Source organism: Engystomops pustulosus, chromosome 2, assembly GCF_040894005.1.
Source record: "Engystomops pustulosus chromosome 2, aEngPut4.maternal, whole genome shotgun sequence".
NCBI classification, from domain to species: Eukaryota; Metazoa; Chordata; class Amphibia; order Anura; family Leptodactylidae; genus Engystomops; species Engystomops pustulosus.
In genome coordinates this window covers 225,956,628-225,979,158 of record NC_092412.1, presented here as the reverse complement: position 1 = coordinate 225,979,158, position 22,531 = coordinate 225,956,628, and the positions used below count along the sequence as shown (strand labels likewise).

At 41.0% G+C, this 22,531-nt stretch overlaps 1 protein-coding gene across 1 annotated transcript in view; it reads right to left on the bottom strand.

Moving 5' to 3' along the window:
- Window positions 1–22,531, bottom strand: part of SLC6A4 (solute carrier family 6 member 4) — a 77,224-nt gene that overhangs the window by 47,071 nt on the left and 7,622 nt on the right. The window contains exon 2 of the mRNA XM_072138344.1: window positions 7,805–8,353. Coding sequence (XP_071994445.1) covers window positions 7,805–8,249 — 445 coding nt within the window. The 5' untranslated portion in view covers window positions 8,250–8,353. The remainder of the gene's footprint in view (window positions 1–7,804; window positions 8,354–22,531) is intronic.

Genomic DNA, 22,531 nt, shown 5'->3' with positions numbered 1-22,531 from the left:
GCAATAGAACAAATGGAAAGGCAATAGTGAATTTGTTGCAGCATGGGTAAGTGGCTATGAAAAAGTTTACGGTAGTGGTAGCAAACCTATGCCACAGGTGCCAAAAGTGGCATCTTCCTCTGGTCCCAGGCAGCCCAAGACATGCCATTTTCAGTGCTATTTTAAAGTGGAACATCTTTGGCTGGCTGGGGATGCAGGAGGATCGAGTAAGTGTAGACAGTTCTGGATTATCAATGGAGCTCCTTTTCCAATTCTTTCTGTTGTGGGGACCCTAGAAGAATCCTTTATCAATAATACCTCTTCTTCCTTAAACTGTATTGGCAACCTCAGGATGCTGATATGATTGAAAGCTTTTACAGTTAGCAATAAGTTACAACTTAAATTGCATTGCTGGCACTTTGTGAGAAATAAGTGGGTTTTGAATGTAGTTTGGGTCATCGCTGGTCTATGGCAATTTGGCTTAAAAGGAGAATGTGTCAAAATAACAACAAAAGAAGGCCAAAAACGAAATGATTAATTTTCCACTTTGATTCTGTTTCTCACCGTTGATGAAGTCCATGGGGGGCAGGGGGCGATGATATGCCGGGTGATAAATTTGAAAACAACACATGGAGGAGGAGTTTCCTGAGGGGGGGCTGCTCCTTTTTAGCCACTCCCAGGGGATGAATTCAGTCTAGCAAGACTAAATTTGTCTGTGATGTTAGTGTATCACTTTATCAAAGTTGCGGACTATATCCTCTAATATTCACTTGAACTATTGATTTTTTCAGAGCTTGTTGAAAAGTCACTTTATGTGAGATTTTTTTATATACATAAACAACTAAAGTATTATTATTGTATATTATTATTATGGATTAATTATCTCTATTCCATAACGGCAATGATATCTGATTTCTGGACTCTGACAACTGCAGCATCCCCCACCAGGGCCTGACCTTTTTTGGTGGCTGGAGGAAGTCGGGGTCCTAAAATACCGAAGTGGCTGGCTAGTATGGCCTTGCGCATGGCGATTATCACAGGGCTTGGTATAAGGAGTGGAGGCTTCTTCCACAGCTTGGCAGGTCTCCAGCAGGTGGTGTGTGCAAGAAAATGGAGGGAGAGACTGACAGAGTAGATTTCTCTCTGGGGAAACCTCAGTGTATATATGGGATCCTTGGTGATGAAGGATGGGGTGACCGTGATGGTACACAGCCTAATCCAGGGATCACTCAGAGGCATTTTGGTGAAGAATAACTTAGAGTTCTTTATTCCGCAAACTGACAATGGCTTTAACAGCTGCAAAGGTAGCTGGTGGCAGCAGGTCCTCAGGAGGTTTTCACGTAGCCTGTTAAAGTATCTTCAGGCTGGACTGGTAGGGATGAAACATAGTCCTGATGTGGACCTCTGTTCTGGGCCTAGTCTCCTATGACTGGCCAAGGTGTCAGGCAGCTGGCCAGAGATACTTCAGTTTCCTGGACTTAGACTCCTCTCTTCTCTCCTCTTACAGCAGACTGACCAGGACTGACCATGTTCTCTCTTCCAAAATAGGGTTTATAACCTCCCCTTGTGAGGTGCTAACACTTGTCCAACTAACTTACTCCTTCCCCTCAGCAAATACAGAGCATATAATTGGTTGGTCCAATTAACAATTAGCCTCCCAGGCAGAGACTTACGGCTGCATTTACCTAGCCCATGCTAGAGATCTCCTAGTGAGGTGATCAGTCTCACCAGGCAGCTCCTGACATAGAGAGGGGGAAGTTCCCAACACCTATTAACCCTTTGCATCGGCAGGGGTGTTGCACAACCACCATTCCTTCCTATTAGCTAATAGTTAGGGGTATCAGTTAGTAGACCCCACTGACATGACATGACATATATCATAGGGTTAATAAAAAAAACACTTTAATAAAAATCTTGCGAAGGGGCTATCTATACATTTTAATGTCCTTGATGAGGGGCCATCACTCTGCATTCACTTTAATGGGCACTGCACCTGCAGTTACCGCTTCTAGCCACTAGAGTGAGAACAGTACCAGCTGCTTTTGGCTTCATTCTCTGTAATCTGAATGGCCGGAACAGCTGAACTGTGAAAGTAAGCTATTACAAAGTCCAAAGACAGGGTGACCAGACAAGGCAGCTGTGTTAGATTTCTTTTGATGGCATAAGGTTATCCTCAACATGATTTATTTTTCTATGAAATACAGTCCAGTATTTCCCGGTTTACTCATGCTGGTCTACTCCTCTTATTATTTATACAATTGATAAAAATAGATGCACAAATACAATGAGCTGGCGATCCCATCTCCAGTCACAGCACAACTCTACAGTCTATATTTACCTAGTTACCACTCCGTACTAAATGGCATCTGGCACTTGATCTTTGCAAACAAGACACTAGTCTCAGTCTCTAACACGTTTATACAAGATACACAGTAGAGATACCAGAAGCATAGTCCTGTAACTAAAAGTGGTTAAGAAGGATTAGGAGTAGGACGTTGCCATTTCCAAAAATGTCTTGCAGTACCAGATCTAGCCTGTAGGTGTCATGTAGAGCTCCTCTTGCGGTGCAGAGATGACTGTACTGAACATTTTTAGCATTTAAAGGGGGTTTCTATTAAAAAGGTCTATTCATAATAGGTTGATCACATAGATACCCCTCTACTAGTAACCTTATATTAGGAACTGTGGAGAAACACATAACCCTGCATAACCACCACAGTGAAAATGTTGCATTGCATGTTATACCTCCCAAATTTTATAATGGAGACAGACACCCCTAAATTGACCTTTTTAAACATTTTTCAAAGCATGTAATTAATACAATGAAATTCAAGTAACAAAAATGTATGAGACACAAAAAAGAATTTTACATTTTATATTAACCAGGACAACAATACACATGATAAGCAGTCACAAACCAAAAGAACCTCTCCGGGACATCAACCAGGGACTTCCTGTATATGTTATTGCCATGAAGTGGGTGGTTTCATGAAAAAAAAAATGTTTTAGCAAATTTTCCATTGCTGAATACAGGTGGTTCCCGGCTTAAGAACAACCGACTTACAGACAACCCCTAGTTACAGACGGACCTCTCTGCCCACTGTGACCTCTGGTGAAGCTCTATGGATGTTACTTTAGTCCCAGGCTGGAATGATCAGCTGTAAGGTGTGTGAGGCTTGCAGGTGTGGATCCTCTGGACCACTGCAGAGGATGACACAAGCCACTACTTGGGACCGGAGTCTAAGTGGTCTAAACGGTTTTCACAAGAGCCCGCTGCAAGGCGGGTTAGACAAGCTGCGGCATGGTACCACCAGGTCGTTCCTCAGGCGTGACTTGTCTGCAGTGGCGGCCAAGGTAGATGTACAGAGACGGAAGTCAATCTCGTGGTCAAAGTCCAGGCACAAGGTCAGGGCAGGCGGCAGAGATGCAACGTCAGAGTCCGGTCCGGGATCAGCAACAGGAGGTCCAAGCAGAAGGCTACGGGAACACAGCACACAGGACAGCAGCACGGAGGAACACACAGCAGCGGTTCCGGAATGGGGAGAGGTGAGCTGCGCCGGCACTGCGCCTACGAGCCCCGGGGAGCACGGGTGAGCCCGCGATTCGCGATATGGGTCGCGGGACCCCCCGTAACAAGGTGTATGTAATGAAGTTTTATTGATAATCCTTGTTCACATAAAAACACAAAATTTTGAAAATCTAATTGTCACTGGGACAAAAAAAAATTTGACTGGAGTTACAATTATAAAATATACCAGATCCGACTTACATACAAATTTAACATTAAGTACAAACCTAAAGAACCTATCCTGTAGGTTGACTGCCTGTACATTGTAAACCATTAAAATTTAGCTAAGTAAAACCAAATTAATTTGATGCTAAATGCCCTCTTACACATTAATAAGTGAATATTTTAAAAGGAATACCCCCTTTACTCATCATCATCTAACTACTTTCTAGTAAAAATCTGCCAGGAATGTTGGGCTGAATCTCTGGCTAGAAGCCTTTGAAAGCAGCAAGAATGTCACGGGATACAACGGATGACTGCAACTCTCTCGTTCCCATTGAAGAGTTCGATGTCCCAATTAAATCAAATAGGTTTACTATGCTGGAGAAGCAGTGTGTACTAATCCAGTTAGTAAATCAATGAAAAGATAATATTCATTTACATTTTCTTTTGTATTCCAATATATTATACCAAGACAAAATATTGAACAATATAAATGAAACAATAAATTAGCGTTAAAATAAACTTTCATATTCCAAAGTTTTTTTAAATTAATATTATTAATTATTGTTATTAATACTTGATTATTAATAACAACTAATAGCATTATAGGTGGCTAATCTGGACGCAAAGGTCCAGCTGAGACCATAGAAGCTCAGCCTTTCTGTCACAGATACAAGGTTGTGTGTTTGGGTCGGATTTGGAGGCGGATGATGTGTGAACTTGCCCTTATAATAAGCTTCACAATATACTTATGGACGCAGTGTCGGACTGGGATACCTTGGGCCCACCTGTAAAATCAGATTTTGGGGCCCACCACAGCTATAATTTTGTTACGTAATCTATTAATATAATTATATAAAAATGATTGCTCTATGCTATATTTATGTATAAATTACAGTGAGGGTACCTTGTCAGCACTACTTATGCAGGGCCTGGGGCTCACCTAACTCAGGGGCCCACCGGGGGATCCACCTCTCCACTTGTGGACCAGTCCGAGTCTGTATGGACGTAACAAATTGATGACAAAATAACACATCCACATACATATACTTTTCCCCATGTTGGAGAAGATGACCACTTTCCTACTACAGTCAGTTTCACCATATTTTTTGCACCCTAAACATCTTATTTGAAAAACCAGCCTCTTCCAAAGACACTTTACAGTGCTACAATACAATGCTTAAGTCCGAGCCAAGCTCCGATTAAAATACATACAGTCTATTACTGTATTTAGGATGGGATAACTTGTCTATTGTGGGGGTCCCAGTGGTGGATCATGAGGATTGGAGACCGTTGTACTCCCAAACAAATAGAGCAGCTGGTCGCATGTGCATCTGCTACTCTATTCATTTCGATGATGCTGACAGAGAGGAGAGAGTGATGTAGACAGTGAATGGAGCAGCGCACATGTTTGACCTGCCGCTCCATTCATCTGGAGATCAGTTGACCCCCATTCCCTTGATCTGTTCGGGTCCCGCTACCGATCGGCAAGCTATCCCCTACAGAGGCGGATTAAGACTGCCATGATCCCTGGGATGTATGACTATTTTAGCAACTACAAGTCTGGAATTCACTTCCTATATCTAGTACTAGAACCAAGCTTCTTGGAGAATGGAGGATGTGTCCCTTCTGCCTGCTTTCAATCTGTGGTTTCAGGATCTTTGGGGGACCTTCAAAGGTCCTGAAATGGTTCTTGTGTACATGTATATTGTGAGCAGGAACAGATGTGTGAGGATTTCTTGGATGAAGGTCCTTCTGACTACAAAATTTTGTTGGTGCTTTAGGTGGCCATGGGTCTCCTAAACGACTAGGGCTCCAAGCTACCGCCCAAACTGCCTATATTATAATCCACTAATGATCCCCTACAGTGAAACCTCCCGAGAAGACCCCTCCACTACCTCTAGTTATATATCTGACCAGAAGTAAAGGTGATATATCCAATCACTGGATTAAGTGGTAACTTGTGTATAAATGTCATGTGGCTGCTGAGGCCAGTGAATGGCTGAGTGGTCAGATAAGCCATGGATATCATCAGTTCCAGTCTCATGAGAACAGAAGCCCTGGAGATGGGGCATGCAGTACTGGTGTTTGGAAAGGTAAGTCTGAGTTATTTCTAGAGAGAATCATTTCTAAACTCGCTTCCAAGTATTGTTTTTTTTGTATTGTTTCTGCGCTTACTGTGACACTTACAGCAAGGGATTCGTACTCCTTAAGGAGATTGCCTTGTCGGCCACCTTTTTAGGCCTACATAGTCTTAAAAACCATGTATGCTCCGCTGAGTAAGGAACATGTAAATAAGTTTTAGTCGGAATTTATAACATTTTCGGGGGGAGTTTTCTTTTTTTTTTGTAACTTTTATTGCTGTTTCTCATGTTGGTTTTTTCAGTGGAAAGCCTGATTTGTATGGCTTGGTGGACATCTGAAAAAGTTGAATTATTTGTTCAAAATTACCTGTAGTGCAGAGCAGGTGAAGTAAGGGGTTGCTTAAACATTTGAGACTTTCTCATACAAAAGTCTCAAAAATCCAATAGACTCACGACGCTCATTTATCAACCACTAAGATAAATAAGGCAAACCCAAAACCTTACAAAATGGCCCATAAACTAGACACACATTTCCAGACCTATGATAAATGTCCCCCTATATCTCAAGTTCTACCTTAAATAAGGAAACTCCCTCTACATCTATGTCTGACTTTCTACAAAAACCTATATCTAAATCCAGGCAGGAAATCAGCCACTGAAAAGCATGTAGCGCGGAGCCAAGATGTTTGGTGCTCCGGGCTGCTGGGAGAGGGAGCCAACGTCACATAAGAGGCGTATATTCGCGAGCATACGCATAATTAGCAGCCTGGAGCGCCGGACATCTTTTCCCGCACTCTGGCCTGCTAATTATAATTTTTTTTTCTAGGTGATTCCAGCGTGTCAAGACTAGTGATAGACAAGACAAAGAGGAGTGGAGATGAGTATTTCTAGGATTTGTTTTTGTGGTTAATTTTCTTTAAAGCAGTTCCAGATCATTTTTACGGTGGCAGATCTCTTTTAGCAGCATGGGCATAACTTGAGGGGGTGAAAAGCATTTCGGTTGCAATCAGGGCCCAAGATGCTTAGGGGGCCCATAAGATGTCACTTTCCCATATGAGAAGACTAGAACTATAAACCATACATTATAGATGGGGGCCTGGCACAGACTTTGTACTGGGGGCCCATCAGCTTCAAGTTATGCCACCGTTTAGCAGGGTTATTTCTCCTATTAGATGCACTTACAGGTGCTAGGACAATAATTAATGGATGCAATAAAGTGGTGGTGGACCTATTCCGGTGTGCAATCCTATACAAACACGTCCCCACATTTATCAAATCTAGCGCAGTATGTAATATGTGCAGTTTGCCTGTGGAGTGTGCATGGGGCAGCAGATTCATAAAAACTGGTGCCCGGTCTTCATGAATCTGGTGCCCCCTGCACTGCTCGGAAAGCATCAGTCAGTAATAAATGTTCGACTAAGCACTAACAAGCCAATTGTACTTTATTTTCAGTTAATTGCAAAGTCAGACAGAAAACTGGCACAAAGCTTTAATAAATGTGGGCCAGAAAGTTTCAACAACATCCGAAAACATTGTGATGCACAGCTATTAGACCGGAGTAGTCCATGGTGCTGAACACAAGAGCTAAAGGTGCTGGATTTAATAGTTATGGACCCACAATATTTGTGTTGATAACGTGATTAAAAATCCGGTTGCGGCAATTGATTTCTGAAGTAATTCTGGTCTTCTCTGATATGAGACATAACCACCTTCCCGTGGAAATTCGTGGCCTTGATCCAATGTGGCGGTTTTCAAGATCTCAGGCCATGTTCTGAATATATCCTAAAAGATAGGCCCCCTCACCCATTACTTGCTGGGGTATTAAAATATGTAATTTCCAACCCAATAAAAAGGATTCCTGGAACTTTTGACACATCCTGTATATACCGTGTCTGTGTTTGTATATCTATAGTAAGAGGGGAAAGTACTGTGTATTGAGTAAGTGTATTGACTTTTGTTGGATTATCATGCATAGTACATAAATATAGAGATAAATAATCTGAATACTGACCTCCTCCATTCTGGTAACAGATGTAAGGAAATCTCCATACATTGCCCAGGTCCACTGCATAGCCAATAACCGATAGGAGAAAGTCTATTTTTTTGCTCCATGTCTCTCTTTCACCCAGATCTGTCTGCAGATGCTGCACCTCTGCCCTGCAGGAGGGAACCACGGTGAGCGTTGGCGCTGACCCATCATCTATCCCATTCCTGGTTCCATTACATGGCACATCAGGACTCTGAACAGCTAAGTATTTATTAGACATATGCTCGGAGTCAGCCCTCTCTCCAGGACTGGGGTGCACTTTATTAAGCTCTTCAGAAAGCCGTAGGGAGGGCTTGCAGTTCCGTAGAAGTTGTCCATCTTTTTTGCATTCTGACCTGGATCTGCATGTCAGGGGCTCTTTTTCAGAACCCAAGGACGGGCTCTCAGTGCAAGCTGGTTTTCTTTCCATCCTCTGGGTTTTTATGAAGAAATTTAGAGGAATCCCATTGGCACTTTGTATGAATTATGTCTGATGACCGTTACAGATGAGTGTATTATCTTCCAGAGCTGACCCTGCAACCATAGAAAACACAGATTAATTGTAAAACCCAAATGTATCTTTAAATCTGGGAATCACATTTATTACATTATTCTGATCTTTTTTCTCTGAACTCCATGGGGGTCATTTATCTCATCTCTTGTCGTTTTTCTGTCTGCTTTGGTAATTAATCAATCTCACTTTTTCCTTGTGTTAAATGGAGGATTAATTTAAGATCCCTTTTTGAGACATTTGTTAAAAATGTCGCAAGTCACTTCTTTCCATTCTGTAAGTTTTCCTAAGTATGGTTTAATGTGGAGTTTTTTGTGCCAAAAAATGTCGCAAATTTGAGACAATTTAAAACGATAAATGTCATTTGCGACATTTAGCACATCTGGAATAGAAGATAAATGTGGCTTATTAAAGAAAAACAAATGTCCGGTGGATATTTCAAAATGTCTCCAAAAAAGCACAAAAATTGCAAGGCGCCAAAATATGTCTCAAAAAAGCAGGAAGAAAAATAAAGATAAATGACCCCCCACAATTCTAGATAGGGAGAAGGGGATCTGCTGCGTACATTAACACCTTAGCGCCAAATTGCTTTTACTTTTTTTAACTCCATTTAACTGCATTCCAAAAGCCATAACATTTTTATTTTTCCATTTACAAAGCCATATTTGTGCTTGTTACATGCAGGGCAAATTGTACTTTCTTCAGCATTTAATATTACATGTAATGCACTGGGAAGCTGGACGAAAAATAAAGGGGTTTATTTACTAAGGGTCCGCGGATCGCATTTCCATCGGACTGTTCATGTTTTTCGGGATTTGTGCCGCTGAGACAGGGATTTAGCAGGGGATTGTGTCGCACGCGATCGGATTTTGGGGCATCGGCTGTCATGCGACAGAAATCGGGGGGCAGGCCGTCAGACGATCCGACTGATTTGGACTAAGCGCGGATTTAAGATTAAAATTGTGTCGTAATCAATACACTTAAACGCACTGGGAAAAAGATGGTGAAGTCCATCAGACCTGAGGGGGGAAGCGACAGATGCAGGATATCGGGCGCACGATCTTGGTGAAATGCGGCACAGTGCATTGTCAGCGGACAAAGCACTCTTGGGAACTCCGAGGGACCGGGTAAGTTAATGTGCCCCAAAATGTAGTTGCATCATTTCATTTTTGTAAAATCATAGGGTCATCCAGCATGTGATACCGTCCTCTAAGTGATGTGGGACTTAAAAGGTTAATACTCACAACTTGAGCTAACAGTGATCACACCCTATATGGAAAGGGCATAATCAGGGAAGGGCATATATACTCTGCCTCCAATATATAGACATATATAGATATGAAAATGCACTGGGAACACTGTATGTATGAAAATGCATTGGGGCACGGTATAATACTGTCTTCAAACTATTTGCATACGTACAGCCCCCAAGTAAATTTATGTAGTGTCCCCTAAAAACTATTTTATATCTACACAGTACCCCCTGTAATAAATTGAGAAATACAATGCCCCCCTATCATAAATTGATGTGTTCAAAGCTTGCTATAATAAAATGAAGTATACAGTGCCACCTATTTTAAATTAATGTATACAGTACCTCTCTAAGTAGTTAAAATATCTTGTGCACCCCTAAGTAGTTCAGAAAAGGAGTCCTGTGCGACACACTGATTACCAATAGAATCCATGTCTTAAATGCAAGGATCCGATTGATTCAGTGTATGGTGTAGAACAGGTAGAGGCACCCACTTGGTGCTAGAAACTGCCCCGATTGAGTTACAGAGTCAATAAAGTGATAAAGGTTGCTCCAAAGTAAGTCAACCAAGTTAGTGGGAAATGTCAGAAGATGCACCAAATTCACTAATCTAATAATAACCACTCATTTTCGGTTACTAGTCTAGTAACAATAACAAATCTGCTGTGATAAGTTTCTTCCAATTTACATTCAACTAATGAATTAAAAGGTAAAATATGAGATATTCCTTATGAAGAGATCCTATTTCTCTACAAGTTGGAATTAATCAAACGGACAATATTACAGTTTTGCTTATTTAGGCAAATAAATGTGATATTTAATGTCATTATTATATTGATTTTCCTTAGTGAAGAATCAAATCTAAGATAAAGAATTTGTTATCGTATTAGGTGTAATTGAATGTGTCTGTGTGTCTATATTGGAATCCCCCTGTGTCTTACTGCATTACTGTATTATTCACTTACTGTGATTCATCCTGCTCTATGACATGAGGAGGGAGACAGCTATTGCCAGCAGGCCCTGTCATTTCTTCATCATTGCTCCTTAGTGGCTTCCAACCAGATAACTTATACTATACAAGAGTTCATGGAGAATGAGCATGTGTAATATACTCAGCAAGAAAGGTGTCAAAGACTGAAACTTCTACCCCTTCAAGGTGAACGGCCGAATCAGTCTCGGCACATAGATAGACATTTCGTACGATCGATCTATCTATCTATCTATCTATCTATCTATCTATCCATCTATCTAATAATTAAAACGGCAGCACTTCAAAATTGTGAAAAACAAACTTGGTGTTTATTGCACCTCCCGCAATGTTTCGGCTGTGTTCAGCCTTTGTCAAGCATTTATCTATCTATCTATCTATCTAATTTCAAGGATAGGCAGCACTCCAAAGTAGGTGTTCAAAAACGGGGTGTCTTTATTCCATGTGCGACGTTTCAGCTCAGAGAGCCTTTTTCAAGCATCTTGAGCCTGCTTGAGAAAGGCTCTCTGAGCTGAAACGTCGCACATGGAATAAAGACACCCCGTTTTTTGAACACCTACTTTGGAGTGCTGCCTATTCTTGAAATTATATATTGAAGCCCTCCTGCCAGATGACATATGGACTTTGCACCAACCAGGATTGCTGTGCTGCTCTGAACTCTCCATCTTCTATCTATCTATCTATCTATCTATCTATCTATCACACACACCACTAGATAAATCTTACCATGACCATAAACATTAGTTGGCACCAGCTGAACATCTAATGTCAGTGAGATAGATACTGGGTAAGGATTTTGGCTACCTGATTCTTTTCTTGGAGAGGTGTCCAGTAGTGGCTTTATCCATTTACCCATACAGAATACACATGCATGTATGTGTATGGCCAGTTTAAAGCACTGATAGGCAAGGATCTGAAAATAGGAAAGATGGTTAAAGGGATATTCCCATCTGAACATTCACAATTAATTAAATTCATCTGATGTTATTAAAAATTATGTATCTGTATGAATAACATCTAACTAAAGAAAAAAATAACAATAATAATAAATATATATATATATATATATATAATATATATATATATATATATAGCAGATGAATAAAATTAAATGTCAATGCCCAGATAAGAATACCCCTTTAACCTTACTCCTTTACAAAAAATAGCAGGTGCTACTTGGTGCAGATAAAACTAGACAGGTTGCCAGGTGAAGTTAGGTTTTGGAGAATCTTAGCTTGAATGTTACCTCTCGGATGCTGCAGCCTCCCTGGTTTCGGGTGTATTAGGGTCAACGGACAAAAATGTCACATGTATATGAATATGCAATATTTATTAAGTCCCCTACCATGTTTTACCCACTAAATGATTTTTGTGTATATAAATACATATACCGTAGATCCTTTTCCTCTCCTAGTCTTTCCTACCTAATGAAGACGCTGTGCAAGGGATGTTACTATTAAAAACACTGATCCATGCCTTTTTTCCACTAATAGCCTTTCACATTTCACATTCCCCTATGACCTCAAGCAATCACACAGCCCAAGTGTATTCCTTCCATCAGAAACCTAGTTGAAGCAGATATAGGTTCTACTGTCTAGTGTGACCATGTCCTACTATCTTTTTCCCCGAAATCTCTACTTTCTACCTTGGTTCCAGTGGTGACAGAATCACCTGTGATATCGCATCTCATGTGATAATCTCTCCTTCTGAAATGACGCTACTGTAGGAGGCACATATGGTTGTTGACTGCATATCGATGGTATCCACAATGAGAGGAAATTCTCTGCAGGATTGCATAGTAAAATCCGAGGGGACTTCTCTGAATAGATGATGGTTATTAAGTTCTTAAGCAAATAGCAAAAATCATTAAAAGATGTTTACAGTCCAAGCCAATATCGCTACGCAATGTGCATTTATAGGCATGGTGATAAAGCTCAGTAGTTGAATGTGCACTATACTGATGTTGTGGCCTCTCACAACTAACTCAGGTGAGCACTTCTTGTTTATGAGCTCTGGTGGTACTGCCCTATGTAGCCCTTATACTTGCGCTCTTTCTTCAGTCAATCATATGTCTGTTCTGTCTTGTCCTTCTTATACTTCAGCTAAAAACTTTTGTCTCTACCTCAAATAAAGAAGCCAATCTCTCTTCTTTAAGATATGCTACTGGATGATTTGAGGGAATACCTGAAGGATTGACAAGGTGGCATCTCCTCAGGCCAATGGCACATTGTGGATTCTGCCCAAAACTAATGACTTTTGATCTACATGTCTGCCCTCTTTCCTGTCCTAACTTTTATTCAAAGGGGCCATATGTATACATTTGTAGCCTCTTAAAAAGTACTATAGGGTCAAATTGGAATGTTTAATAGGTACAAGGTAATGTAATATTCCAGTAGGCAAGTTGAAGGCTAGAGACAGTTAGCAGAACTATAAGAGTCCAAGGCAAGGGATATGAAGTAAGCTACTACAGAAAGAAATCTGTGTTGGCAATGTTTAAGGAATTTGGGAATGGGTGGTGGAATATGATGGCGCCATATAAATGAAGACTATTATTATTATGTAGTCGGGCCGTGTTGGACCCCAAAAATGGATTTTATTGGCTGGCTTAAGGGATCCAAGTCTAACACTGTGGAGAGTCCAAGCTCTTTAACTCTACTATGACCCTTCTCCTTATTACATGGCTTTTCACAAGGAGGTGCACAGTCAATCGCTGTCTCCATGCATTTTACATTTAAGGGTCATGGGCAGTGTTATTCCCTCACCAGAAGCAATGGATGTAAAATATCAAAGGTAAATACACAGCAAAATAAACCATCCACACAATAGCATATGCATATAAGAAGCAAACATTGCCATTAACTTGCTCTGCACCAAGGGGAGTCCTCTACAAATTAAACACAGGTGGTTAAGATGACATTAAATTGTGAATACAGGCAGTCCCCGGGTTACATACAAGATATGGTCTGGAGGTTTGTTCTTAAGTTGAATTTGTATGTAAGTCGAAACTGTATATTTTATAATGGAAGTTCTAGACAATTTTTTTTCTTTTGCCCAAGTGACAATGGGAGTTTCAACATTTTTGGTGTAATTGGACCAAGAATTATCAATAAAGCTTCATTACAGACACCTTACAGCTGATCATTGCAGTCTGGGGCTATAGTAAAGCATTCAGAAAGCTTCACCAGAGGTCACAGTGGGCAGAGGGGTCCATCTGTAACTATGGGTTGTCTGTAAGTCGGGTGTCCTTAAGTAGGGGACCGCCTGTATTGTGAATAGTCAAGGTGCATGCGAATGAAGAATCCAAAATGTTGTGTCCAAGGTTGTGAGAAGTCAAAGTAATTTCATGAAGTTAGTGACCCATATTCTCGAGACCTGTTAACCAATGGGTGAGTAGGTTAGGGGTCGGGTATGTTGAAGTACAACTTTGAAACAGCTGGAAGGGGATATTCATGACAACATCCATCCCTCCGAACCAATAGATGATCTATCAACAAGGTCCTGACAGATTAGTACTCCTGAGTTGGCAGGAGCTATCATGCGATAATACACAGCAGTCATTTACAATGTGTACAGTTCTCTGCCACCGCAAGACAAATGCTGCAGGCCAATCTGACCTTGATGCAGATGCCCCATGATGGAACAAGCCCTAAAATCCGGACAGCTATCTGTATTACAAGTAACTGATGTGTGATGGAAAACTGATGCACACAGAAACAGAAAGCAAAATGTAAGAATTGTAAGTCCACTTTGATATTCAGTACTACAGTATATCTAGAATTACACATTACATGTTCAGGTCAGGCTTTTATAAGGTCACTTTTGCGTTGCCTGGCTAGTACTGTAAACACAAAGTGATTCACACGCGGTTATATTTCCTTCCTTCAGATCATGGCTCAGTACTTATGATTTAATATAATAGATTTAATGGCAAACGTTGTAAACATTTTGATTATTTAAGGTCATATTAGAATGTTGCAATAAACCAATATATCTAGAGAAAAATTATAATTTTAGCTACATGAAAGCAAAGCAAATTGACAGTGGAGCCTAATAAAGGAAGGTTTATTCAAAAGCAAAGGCAAGACAATATCCTGTATCCTGATCTTTTTTTCTGGTCCGATTTTCACATTGTCTGATTAATCCTATCCAAAGGGCATCAATAACAAATTATAGGAGTGAGACTATGAAACTCACTTCCCCAGGATATTGTGATGGCTGATCAGGCCGGCACCAGAACTGGGCATAACCGGGCAAGTGCCGGGGCCCAGAGCTGCTGGGGGACCCACATAAGGCTATACATAAGGAATCCTTATGGTTGAGGGGGGCTGTATCTAATGAACCCATAGGAGGGAGGGGGGCTTTATATAAAATAACAATGAGGTGGCTGTTTGGGATGATAAATAGGGAATGTTTTAGGTAACAGGAGGTTTTAGTTTCTGAATTTTTGATACTGTCACGTGAGTTCACTGCAAACGGGCACACTGAGGCTCTGTCGTCCAGGGGCCTACTGAAACCTGGAGCCGACCCTGTGGTTGATACTTTGTACATGTTCTGGAGCAAAAATATTATAGTTTATTGCAGCAAAAAAAGTTTTTTTTCTATTCATCCAGGGATTTATTATGATACATACTGAAGTCAATGAAGAAATGTTTCCCTACTATGGCCCGATCATCCTTGTTTAGCACTGTGGAATTATAGGTTGCACTTGATGGACCATCCTTTATATTCACCCTTATCTATATAATGATGAGGCACCAAATAAATTGAAATTACATACTATAAATGTTTGATAGGTAAAGATTTCTATTTCCAGAACACCAACCTAGGAGGAGAATAGTACTGTCACCCGTTACCTCCAATATCCCCATTTGCAATTATAAAAAGAAAAGACCATGTATGTACCATGCATCTCTTTCCAGTATGATTTATATGACAGCTTCAATAGCTAAAGATACTTATCATCATGAATGAGCAGCATCTCATCTCTTGCTTGAATTAGGAGACTCCTGTTGTGACAATATATGGTGGACCCCCCCCCCCCAAAAAAAATAGCCACATATGCCGTGCTCCATTAGCAGGGGTGAATTAAGACTGCCATGGGCTCTGTGCTGTAATAATATTATAGCCCCTACAAGTCTAGAATTCACTTCCTACACATGGTACTAGAATCAGCTTCTTGGGGGACCTTCAAAGGTCCTAAAATGGCACTTATGTATTTGTGTATTGAGAGCACAGGGATACAGGGATTTACAATGGTATACATACATAGTATATATTAACTGTATTGTTACTATTGTAACAGGGAAGGTCCTTCCGAGTATACAATTTGGTAGGTGATTTGTATGGCCATGGGCCCCCTAGAAGGCTCTCATCCCGGACTATTGCCCAAACCGCTTATAATATAATCTACTACTATCCATTAGTATTCAAGTCTTTTTGTGTTCTGCATGTCACCTCTTATATCGTGGACAAAAGTTAATGGGGGTGGGGTGTTGAGTGGCAGTAATGGGGCACGGCTACTATTCAGTATACAGAGCCATCAGCTTCTGGCACCTGTGACTATGGTCATCGGGAATGCTGGGTCTTGGATGTGAACCAGTCTGATAGTAATGAATTTACCTCACGATTGCTCAATATCTACAAGCTAGAAAGCCCTAATTCCCATATAGGCTAAATTTTTGAGAAAACTTTTTTTTACTAGACAATATTGCTAAATGTATTATATTTTATTAATTTGTTATATATTTTGCTCTTTTACTTGTGTAACATGTATGCACTACTTATCTTTGCCTCCCACTCTCATCTGCTCCTGTATATTTTCAATTTTGTGGTCATTAATCTTCGCTAATTCTTTGTAAACATTTTAGATCTGAACTAACAAAATTGTTTATACTGCCGATTGGAAATATTTTTGAAAAAATAATTTGTAGTTCCTACCAGTGAGATGCCTCAGTCTCTGAGCTGAAAGGAAAAACCCTTCACGTCACGGTCATTCATTCTCCAATCATCAGTGAACTGCTTCATATTAGGTTCCTCGAAGCATTGTTTTTTTTCCCCTGACAGCACAGGAGTTTAGATCCCGGTGACTAACAAAATTACTAAGCAGCAATTGAATTTGCCATGTTGAGATCCAAAGCAGAAGTCACATTAGGGGCTAGTTTAAAAATATCTTGCATATGTCATTTCATATAACTAGAAACATAAAATATAGATATTACTTGGGATGAAATATATTATTGGAAAGAGGATAGGGGCAGAACAGTGAATTCTTTATACAGTCCCTAAATAAATAATTAAATCTAAACAGATTACATCTGTATACTTATATTGCTTTAAAAAATTTTCATAATGTGTACAAATTTACATGCACTATAATAGGATAATGGGGCAGATTTACTTACCCGGTCCATTCGCGTTCCAGCGGCGTGTTCTTTGTGCAGGATTCGGGTCTTCCGGCGGTTCACTAAGGTAGTTCCCCCGATGTCCACTAGGTGTCGCTGCTGCGCTGAATTCCGTCTGAGTGCACTGAAGTTCACCAAGCCAGGCCGGGTGCAGTAAGCGCGTGTCAAGCTACACATTTTTTTTAAAATACGGAGGTTTCTCTGGGGCAATTCAGGGAAAATCGGCGCAAATCGGAAATATTTGGGTAAACCAACGGAAAAACACGATTCGGCCCCTTTGTAAATGACCCCAATATGTGCACTTTACCTTTAGGTTCCATGCAGACCAATGGGTTGTATCAGCGATGGCAAAACGTTTAGAGACTGAGCGCCCATCTTTAACCTAAAGCCACTTATTCATCACAAAGTGCAAACACAGGAATTTAAGCAGTAACTTATTGCTCCCTGTTCTTCCACAACTTTCAGCCTCCTGCGGATACCAACACAGCTGAAAGGAGAAGGGCAAATCTCTATTCTCTCCAGGAAAGAATTCGTGGGGCCATCAGAAAAACCTCCAAAGATAACCAACCCTGTCCACACCTTCTCGTTCCTTCTGCAGGCCCAACCACCCTAGGATGTGTTGCTTTAGCATGTCTCTGAGAGAAGCATCTCTTAAATTTCCCGGGACAGAGTCCTGTCTGGTGAACTCTGTTTGGGGTGATGACCCAGGTGCCCAAAGAGAGGGCTCAGAGTTCAACTTCTGACACCCCTGCCATAGGTTCCCCACCACTGGGTTAAATATATAAGGGCAGAAATGTGTCCTTTGGCAAGACAGCAGATACGGGGAAAGTTGTGCTTATTACATTCTATACTATGCCAGAAAGCAGCAGTGAGGGTAGGACAATTGGAAGGGGTAACCTTGAAGACCTGAAAGGCAATGCATATGCACATGACTGGGAAAGACCTAGAACTCATATTACGGGGGAAAAAATAACAGACTTTACAAACTTTTGCACTACCAGTCTTCAGCACCTGCGCTTATCTGGAACTTTCAGTGGGTCAAGGGGCCCACTTTGACACACATAAACACACCAAGGGACATCACTTGTGACATCCAAGGAGAGACAGACTGGCCCATGACCCCCTGAAACTCCAAGGTTGATGCAGACACCGAAGACTGGAAGAACCAGAGCACCAAAGGAAATGGGAGCAGTAGCCGGGTAAGTACATCTTCTTTCGACTATAAAACTATAAGATTGGATTGAAACCACCAAGCTAGCTGTCTTATTCTGAGAACAATGTACGGATCATCCGTATTTACCAAAAGAGTTACTCATTGGGGCAGATTTACTTACCTGGTCCTGACGCAATCCCGAAGTGCATTGTCTGACGAGGATTCAGGTCTGCGGGAATTCACTAACATCGTGCGGGCAAGTACCTGGATGTGTCGCTGCTGTTCTGAGGTCTGCCGGAGTTCACCTGCTTCTTCCCGGTGTATGTTCTTGCGAGACAATTCGTTTTTTAAATTCCGTGGTTTTTCCGAATCCGTCGGGTTGTCCGACGGCCTCCCCCCGATTTCTGTTGCGTGCATGCCGACGCCGATGCGCCACAATCCGATCGTGTGCGCCAAAAACCCGGGGCAATTTGGCACAAAACGGAAATATTTGGGAATCCTGATGAAGTGCGGCGTTTGGAACCTTAGTAAATGAGCCCCAATATCTTTGAATGAGTGCCCAGACATAGATACATCCTGAGGACTTACTGCCCTTACAATCCGGTTTCTTCTCGGCTGTAAATGGCGTGGAGGGGCTTTCCAAGGAAAGTGTAATGGTTATATTATTGTGAAAATGGCGGCCTACCCTGTAAGCAATTTAGTATTTGCAATAACTTCTTACAGATGGGAATTAGCAGACAAATTAAGAGCCAGGGTGCTTTCTAACACACAATATACTACAAAGCAGACAACACGCGCTCCAAATTGATATGAAGATAAGTTGTGGCACATGGTCAGGTAATTCCTGTTCTTGAATATTAAGAAAATACATCAAGCTAATTGCTACTGATCGGATTAGCTTAAAGGACAGTTGCATAAGCAGTCTCTAATATAGCAAATCTAGTATAAAAGAAAAGAACATCTACATTATAATGTCAATTATGAGGGGAATTAAGGCAGCATTAACCAGCGTCTGTTGTAAAGTTATAAGACTAATTGAGGCCTGGCCCTGTTCCACAAGATATTAGAGATAGATATTATAACATTTAGAAAATTCTAATAATGTACTTATACTAATTGTCTTAGGTTTATTAATTGAGTGTATTAGTTACAAGTACTGGAGTCACTTCTTTACTGTTACTTAGGATTCATCTTACATACAATCTATTAAAACGAAAGCAAAAATATATTTATTAAGCCTTTTGTTCATAAATGTTTTATAACATGATATGTGTCAGAATTATCTAATTGCTCTAAAAGAGATTAGGTTTCAGGCTTCTATGCTTGGAAACCAAACCATGAGCTGCCTGTGATTGACAGCTCCCTTTCAGGATCTTTCCTTAGGGAAAGCTGGGTGTGAGTTTGAATTTGTTTGGTCTGCAGCTGTGGCTGTGATGGATGGCTGAACCAGTCAGTGCTGGGGGTAGTGTCCATTACTCCCTTGATATTCTGTCCAGTCCCTTCATACCCTTTGCCTTTGCTTTAATGTTCGTTTAGTCCACCATTCTAACGCTATTCGATTCTGTGCCTAGCCGCTTTGAATGTGAATTTGACCCGGTTTTGTCTGACACCACTATTATCTGCTGTTTATCGCTCTGTGTCTTATCCTCCCTGTCTCACCCTTTAAGCTTCAACTCCCTACAAAAAACTCCCTAGGCTTATACTTGTGCCAATATCTATTCCCGTTTTTGTAGTAAAATTAGGTGCCTTGGCATATATTTACAGTATGATATTTCTTTTCCTCATAGGCCATAAGACAAGGGGACATTATAGGTTTGTGTGGGGCTATAGAAATAGGAATATTATAATCTCCTCTTTTCTGTAGCCCCTTTCTTATATAGACAGACAACAGAAAAAGCTGCACTACAGAAAAGGGTAGCAGCTGTAGAAAAGGGGGCAATTTATATCAGGGGCTGCTGGAAATAGCACATTATATGGGTTGGGGTTAGATATGGTGTATTTGTGGGGCAACCAATTTTTTCCAAGGGATACCTGACCCGGTCCCTGGAAAAAAATGTTGGGTGTAGCCGGTCCCCAGATACAAAAAGGTTGGAGACCACTGGCATAAGGGGCACAGTTACTTGCTATAAAGCAGGACCTGACAACTAGTAATACTGACCAGATATCATACCAGATCTGATACCCCAGTAACTTCTGTATCAAGAATTGATTGGGCTTCACAGCAAACTTTATGCTGTGCTCCCAGCAAATGTGCATTGTAGTGTGCAAATATAGCGGTCTCCCTAACCCCATCCCCTAGTCTGCGCACAAAATATAATAACCCTCTTTATTGCTCACATAGTATAGTTTCCACTTTTTGATAGATCGAACTGATGTTGCCCTGCCACCACTTTTAGCATCTCTTTGGATGCTTAGGATGCCCCCTTGCTGTTGGACGCACTTAAAATACCTTTAAACCCAAACTTATATTGTCCTTTCTGTAGCCCCCCCCCCCCAAACTTACACTCCCCTTTCCTTGGCTCCCAACTAATGCTCTCCTTTCTATTGCTCCAAAAATGTATTCTCTTTTTACTGTACCCCCATCCCCTGTCCATTCTGTAGCCTCCCCCTGCTTAAGCCTTCCTCTCTCTAACCACCACCTTATACCCCATTTTAGGTGGCCCCCCACCTCATGTTCCAATTTAGGTAGCTTCTCAATATTTCCTGTAACCCTCAGTCTCCCAATCACACCATGCCTTGTCTTATGTAGTAAAAAAGAAAGCATAAAATCATGTCTCCCCATTCCTCTGCTGCAGTTCTCTTCTTTGACGCGATAAAGGCGCGATGACGCCATCACATACCACTTGGCGGCCCTGATGGACACGGCAGTGGCAGATTATGAATAGTGATGTAGAAATCAGCAGAGATTGTACTGAGAAAACCAGCGTGCTCTGATACAATATATTTGTATATTTTTGTATTTACTTGTTATGCTGATTTATTCAAAATTTTTCTGAAAAGTGCGTGGCCATTAAAGCGCATTTGCAAAGCATACTAATATATTAATAATACGTATAAATGAATAAACAAAATGAAAAACTCATTAATTTTCATCCACACACATCTCTATGTCTATGTGCGTCATGAATGATCTCAACTTTAACACCACGAGGTTACAAGACTAAAACAAGGACCACTGTAATGAGTAACGTTGGAACTTGCTTCAAGACTGGGGAAAACAAGTTGGACACATGATTACATCTAAATACATAAAGATGATTGTATAACCTCATGGCACGTCACAGTATTTATCTTATTTACTTATCCCAAACGACCTAATGGAATATATTACATTATTTGCAGCTTGTAAGGGAAAAACACGGGGCGGCTGATTTAAAAAAGAAATTATGTGTATAACTATTGTGTCAATTTACCATGTTTCACCCTTTTGGAAAAAGGTTGACAGAGTAGGTCAGGGATTAAGGTTGGGTGCTGCAAGGACACCGCAACCCAATAGATTTAAAATAAAGGCTTACAGTATCTGCACATGTAGCAAAAAGTTAATTCCACACCCATTCTGGAAGTATCAGAAAAACTGCTTGTTTGTGCTCTATTATAGATAAAATCTATACCAGTGCTTGGATGGCGTAAATTTTATTTCTGACACAAGGGACCCCCGTGGATGCACGGGTCCTGTTAATAATAATTCTTTATTTATGTAGCGCCTACAGATTACGCAGCTCTGTAAAAAGCATGTCAAATCGGTCCCTGCCCCCATGAGGCTCACAATCAAAACAACCTAACAGTATTTTTTGGAGTCTGGGAGGAAACCCGCACAAACTCTTTGCAGATGTTGACCTGGGATGCGAACCCAGGACCCCAGCGCTGCAAGGCAGAAGTGCTACCCACTCAGCCATCGTGCCGCCCAGTTAATAATTCTGGTGCATCTAATGCCAGGGGGCTAGATGTTTAAAACTGGTATCCAAAGCGCACATTTTAATTACTCAACCCCAATATTTCCTCTTGCAGGATCCCAAAGATTGCAAACTCTTCTGTTGACCCAATAATGGTGGGCTATTTTACTGTACGAAACCCAGATATTTTAAATGGAAGCTGTTAAGGAGATCGCACTGGTTTCGGATGCCATCTTGCGTACTGTCAGCAATTTTAGATACAGCGGACATGTTCGCTGACCACTGTCAAGCTAACCTGCCTGTAAAAGTTTTTCCTTGGCACATGTGGGAGATGATTGACATTCGGTATGTTCTCCTTCTTATCATAAATATTTGGGTTCTGGAGCCATTCTCTGTACATTCTGTAGATAAACATGTCTGAAAATAAATAGTTTATGGTTCATTAACCGTTTGGGAGAATGTCTTAGAGAATGTGCTGGTAAATTCATTATGGCCAATAGCATTACAGTATTCT